General features: G+C 47.4%; 1 protein-coding gene across 3 annotated transcripts in view; it reads right to left on the reverse strand.

The window, feature by feature from the left end:
• The window catches only part of LOC146175411 (xaa-Arg dipeptidase-like), a 46,198-nt gene extending 41,404 nt beyond the window's left edge, over nt 1-4,794 (reverse strand). For 2 of the 3 annotated variants that reach the window (XM_084581751.1, XM_084581750.1), the window contains exon 1: nt 4,252-4,792. In XM_084581751.1, coding sequence (XP_084437877.1) covers nt 4,252-4,483 — 232 coding nt within the window. In that variant the 5' untranslated portion in view covers nt 4,484-4,792. Of the gene's footprint in view, nt 1-4,251 lie in introns of all 3 variants that reach the window. The other variant, XM_084581752.1, reaches the window with a different exon arrangement.
• Nucleotides 4,795-6,000: the final 1,206 nt, after the last annotated feature.

A 6,000-nucleotide genomic window follows, 5' to 3' on the forward strand; every position in this document is an offset into this window, starting at 1 on the left:
TCTCGGGTACGTGGAGTGGCGTTACTGCGATGTTTCTTTTTCATCATCATCATCATCTGAAGGCGCGTACATAGACCGTGAAAGACATAGTAGCGAAGGCGCAAAACCACACGTCGACAATAAATAGTTTCTGTTTCCCGAAATGGCACTAAAAATTTTCTTAGTGATTGCATAACCATGAATATTTTCATAACGTTTTTATATTTCAAAGTTTGCCTATTAAGTGCGAAATATTGGTATTTGTGCTGCTCAAAACTAAGCCAATAGGAGAAAGAGCCATCGCTTATACTGGATAAATCTCAGAATGACATGCTGTTTCTCTCTCTTTTTGCAATTTATAGTCATAATATTCAGTCTTCGGACATTATTTACGGTAAAACAATGTTTATCTTTGCATTAGTTTTGCCCAAAAGTTGTAGTTCTGCACTCGGTAGCTCTCCGGCCCATGATGCTTTGAGCGTCCATGGTAGCTGAACTGGCCGTCTGGAAACTTCATGTAAACTCCCATAGACGGCAGCACAGCTTTCCCTCTAGGTAAGGTAAGAAACTCTATGCCCACCGCGGCCGCCTCCAGTTCCGCAGCGTCTGCTAGCGACAGCGCCGGTGGCGCATATGCCGTCTGCAACAGTTCGGGGTAAGTTTATCGTGCTGTGAACGGTCCCGCAAGTCCTCAGACTTGCAAGGGAATGTAGAGTGCCATGCAACATGATGTCGGGGCGTGATACTAGATGTTCACCAAAACATGAGAAGGGTTCAAAGCTCCTGAACCGAGTAAAATGTTGCGATAAGTTAGTTGTGTTTCCGTGTGTTTATATGGGTCGCCCTCCCAACACGCACCCGCATACGTTTCGCGGTATTTAAAAAATACTTAGCCTCGTTAACGAGATTTCATACTTTCGTGATCTGTTCTCGGATGTTCATGGCTGCGCTGTACCGAATAACGAGATCATAGTGCGCGTGAAATTAGAAAAATGCTTTGAAATGTTTCGGGTCCATGTATTCCTTTGGGCGCTAAGCCTAGTTTTCACCCCCAACTGGCCCAGCCTGGCGACAGAAGCGCCACCGCATCGCGCTTACGTCACAGATCGGTTTTGGTCTATACAAGCGAGAGTGCATCTAATGATCTTGCGCTGGTCCTTATGGGACGTACTGATGAGTAGTTTTTTCCAGTAGTCTAGGGTCACCTCTGGTGAAGGAGGATGAAGGAATGAGGGACAGGTAAGTAGTGTGTGTAGAAAGTCGCCAGGTTTGCCACAGAGATTGCAGGAAGAAGAAACATGTCTCAGGAAAGCGGGCGTTTCGAAGGATGTGGTATGGGGTTGTGTGCGTTTGTAGCCAGCGCCAATGAGCAGCTTGTGTTATTGTGAGAGTCGGGGCAGGGGGTACGTAAGTCCTGCTATTTTCGCGGTGGAAGGTAAAGATGTCACGAAATGACAGCAGGCACGCCAGAATCTGAGGAATACTGTTCCTCCCTAGCCTGGAAAGTGAGACTTCGGGCCAGGGAGTGAGCCTCCTCCTTACCGGGAAGGCCCGCATGCGCGGGTGTCCAAATAAGGGTGACATGTTGTCAGGGTTGCCAAAAACGCAAAAGGCGGTGGGTGCTGGGGAACACTAAACCATTGGAAAAGTTTAGGATAGCTGTTTTAGAATCCGAAATTATTTTTGTGGCGGGTGTGTATGCCATGGCTAGCGTAATGCCTGCCTCCTCATCTGCCTCTGTTGTAGAATCAGGGAAAATTGAGCAAGCAGAGGGAAGCTTTGCATGATTGTTAGTAACTGCTAGTACCTTAAGATGGGTATTTGCATAAATGGCCGCATCAACATATGCTACACTGGGGTCTTCTCCATATTGTCTATATAAGGCTTGCACCCTGGCTGTTCTACGTTTCTCGTCCCGTTCTGGCTTCATGTTTTTAGACAGGAAGGGGGGGGGGGGGGGGCTACAAAATTTCAGAGCGAATTGCAGGAGGTAATGAGGTGCCTCCAGATGGGAGTCCTATTGGGGATATGTGTAGAGAAGAGAGCAGTGCGCGACCTGCTGGTGTACGCGAAAGGCGGGCCGTCTGGGCTGTCAGCGTGGCTTCACGGAGTTCTTCATGCGTATTATGGGCTCCAAGTTTGAGTAAGCGGAGTGTCGAGGTGCTGGGAGGAAGGCGCAGGGCTGTTTTTGTACAACTGCGGAGTAAAGCGTTCACTTGATCACGTTCCTTGCTAGTGAGGGGTAAGTATCGAACAGCGTACGCGACTCTGCTGGTAACGTATGCTTGTGTGAGACGAAGTGTATTTCTTTCATGAAGGCCTGTTTTCCGAGGTGCTGCACGAGGGATTAGCCCAGTAGTTTGATGAGCATGAGTCTGGATTGCTTTGATTACATCTCCATGTGCTCCATGGGAGTAGAGAGTCATTCCTAGTACTCTGATTTGAGTTACTACGGAAATCGGTTGTGTGCCGAGTGTCAGAGTGATAGGCGGGCTATAAAGATGAGTATATTTGGGTCAGTAAAATTGAGATTTAGATGGTGAGCATTACAGGCCTCTCTCCTTCACATAGGTGTCAATAGTGTTCAGGGCTGTTTGGAGGTGGCTCTCTATGGTGGCGTCACTGCCTCGACATGCCCAGACAGTGATGTCATCCGCATAAAGGGCGAAATGTATGCCTGGGATCTCAGAAAGTTGTTTGGGAGATGAATAAGGCAATGTTAAAGAGTGTCAGTGAAAGGATCGCTCCTTGAGGTTTTTCCCGAGCCCCGAGCTTGATGTTTGGAAGCGTATGAGGGCCTAGTGTGAGAGTCGCTATTCGGTTGCTGAGGAAGGCTCTTATGTAATTATACATGTGGCTGCCTACTTGTAGCGTTTGTAGATTATTAAGAATGGCAGAGTGTGTTACATTATGGCTCGTGTATCGCGAGTTTTTGAATCAAGGATATGGCGTTTTGCTGTAGGAAAACATATTGAGTGGCCATACCCGGAAGGAAACCAAACATGTAGTTGGGCAGGAGCTCCCATTCCTCCAGAAGGCTGCTTAGTCGTGTATGAATGACATGCTCCGTTAATTTTCCGACCCAATTAGAGGTGAGGAAAATAGGTCGAAGATTTGTGGGGAGAAGCGGTTTGCCTGGTTGTGGTATAAATACTACCTTTGCCTTCTTCCACTGAGCCGGTAAAGTGCGTTGTTGGCAGCATTCATTAAAGTAATTAGTTAAGGCGGTTATGGAGGGGATGTCCAACTTGCGCAGAGTTTTATTGTTTATACCGTCTAATCCGGGAACTGAGGAGATATTTAGGTTCTGAAGTTCTGCCATTACTTCTGCTTCAGTGAGAGGCAGACTTAGAAGGTCATTAGGGAGCCCTTTATATACCAGATGGGACATTGGTTGATAAGGTTTAAAGTATGCATCCTTGAGGTCCTCAAGTAGCTCTGATGGCGGTGTGGGGGAAGTGTAAATTAGTTTTGTGAGGTTATGTCTGTGTGGTGCCGTAGATTGAGATTGGTCTATTAGATGTTGGAAGATGTTCCATGTTTGAGGCAGGCTCATGTTACCATCAAGACGGCTGCATAGGGATTACCATTTTTGCCTCGAAAGCGTAGCTGCGTGTTTCTATGTCTTTGTTTAGTCGGCCAGCCTGCGGCGGAGGGTCTTGTTCCATCTATGACACTGCCAGTGTCTTTCAAGACTGGCTTTAGCTTCCCAGAGATGTTGGAGGAGGTTTCCTAGCGCTTTGGCGGCCGATTGATGCAACAGGAATAAGAAACGACTACGAGCTCTGATGACAAAGCAGCGAGCCTGTTTTGCTAGCTACTACAAATGATAGGTTTCTACCTTTGCTCAGGAGCACTGATTACACGTGCTTCCTCTGTTAGGCGCTACTGCACTGCAGGGAATCTCTTGCGCGCCAACATTCCACTGCTAACTTGCTGCATAACACGATTTTTCTTTCTACTTCTATGCCAACTATGCGCCGTTCATTTTGCTGCGATCGTTAAGCAAAGAATGTTTCGGATCAATCGGTTTGTCTTTGTACGCGGTTGTTTAAACATAGCTAGAAGACGCTCGGAGTGCCCCTGTGTCCGTCGCAGCTATAGCATCGAAGAGAAGTGACAGACGACACAAAGCGCGCATTCTGTAAAACTTAGCTGCGATACGTGGCTGCGCGCTTGGCCTTCGAAGGAAGCGGCCACGTGCTTGCGTGTTCTAGCTATGGGTCAAGGACCGCGTCGATGCACGTAAAAAAAGGAGTGGATACTGCTTACCGTCGGATCCTCCAGGGGCAACAAATTCGGCCTTGAAGGCGGTGTCAAGACAGAAGTGGCGCGTCACATCGAAGCCTCGTTCTTCGAGAAAATCCGTCAACCACTCATGAGCTTTCACTTCGTTGAGGGCCAACTCCGGGTGGTTCCACAGGAAGCGACTGACGCCTGCCAGGTCGGCCGCATTTCTGTCAACCGCGCTATAAACGAGTTCCTGAAAGCCGCCCGTCGACATCGTTCCGCTGCGATGGGAGCTCGGCTTCTCCTTGGCTTGCTATCGCCCGACTGTCGCAGCAAGGAATGAAGGCTGCTTTTCACTCAGCGAAACTGGTTTTTGTTTTTACACCGGAGAAGGGAACGGAATCTAGACGAGGGAGAAGCGCTTTCTCTACATTGTTTCTTCTTTCTAACAGAGCAGCTAGCGCCTCGATGCAGGCAGAAATTTTTGTCTTACTTATTTATCTGCGCGTAATCGGGCTTGTAGATACTGCTCGTGGAACGTAGTCGCTGTGGGGATGACGGCGAGAGTCATCACTGCTTCGGCTTTCAGACGCCGACAACGACAAGCGTCATCGTGGGAGCGAACGGCATCGTTATCTGGCCAGAACAAGGATAGAAAAATAAAGCTCCTGATAAGAAAAGGAATAACGAAGCTGAGAGGCACAAGTCGTACGGGGACCACGTCGGTCGAGGCTGATAAATGCAGGCTCTTCACAATAAACGTGCGCTCAGCGTTTTTAGGCCAGGCGTAAGAGCATTGCCATTTCGGCACAAACCCATGACAACTGCAGCCGTCTGCTTCGAAGATAAAGCGAGTCTAGGCGAGACCGCACAAATGTAGCGTAAACAATAACGACAAAAAAGGACATATTTTAAACTTTACGCCCGCCCTTGGAACGCAACCGCTTGGGCACATACAGCTGCAGGCTCATATAGTAGCCTGCAGGTGTACCTAGAAGGGGTGTACTTACAGGGGATAAACTGGCAATGCAGTCGTTCATCCACTGCAACAACATCGAGGTATAAGTTTCGCACTTGCCTTGACTAGAATTAGCCAAAGATACAGGTTTGAGGGGCAAAAATGCGGCTATTTATGGAGGCAGAGGTTCGCATTATGGCCTCCGCAAGCTCAGAAAGCTGCACGGGTATTGAAAGGCTTCGCGATTCTAGATTGATTATCTTGTTGTTGTTGTTGTTGTTGTTGTTGTTGTTTTTGCATTGAAGTTATTATGTCAAATATGTAATCCGTAATTCGTCTTTGGCGTCCACTTTAACCGAGACGTCCGGGGAGAAATTAATACTAGGGAGATTTATCCAGAATAGCCGCTGTTAATAAATAATTCATAGTTTGTGGCTCGGACCCGAAATTAATACTTGGCCGGATAAGCCGCTTTCTAAATTAAGAAAACTCGGTCGGCTAGCATTTGACAAATGTTAATCTAATCTAGCATGGAGCAATTCTTGTAAACAGTATGTCAAGTAAGTCTACTGATTTTAAACTCATCCGCAGCTATTATTCTACAGATATGTCTATACGCTGTTATCCCATCCCCATTGTTAAACGAAACAGAAAACTAACACTTGCCAGGCTTCTCGAAGCTGATGAAGTGTTCTTCAAGAAACTCCTCTGTATACACAGCAACACCTGTTTAAGCTCCACTATACGGGCTGGAGCCTTTTGGTGGTGAATTAGCTAGTCTGTGTGTAGTGGTTTCGCGCTCAAAAAAGAAAAAAAAAATATCTCCGGGGATT

This window comes from Amblyomma maculatum, chromosome 10 (genome assembly GCF_055883805.1).
Source record: "Amblyomma maculatum isolate TAMU_Amacu chromosome 10, ASM5588380v1, whole genome shotgun sequence".
NCBI lineage: Eukaryota > Metazoa > Arthropoda > Arachnida > Ixodida > Ixodidae > Amblyomma > Amblyomma maculatum.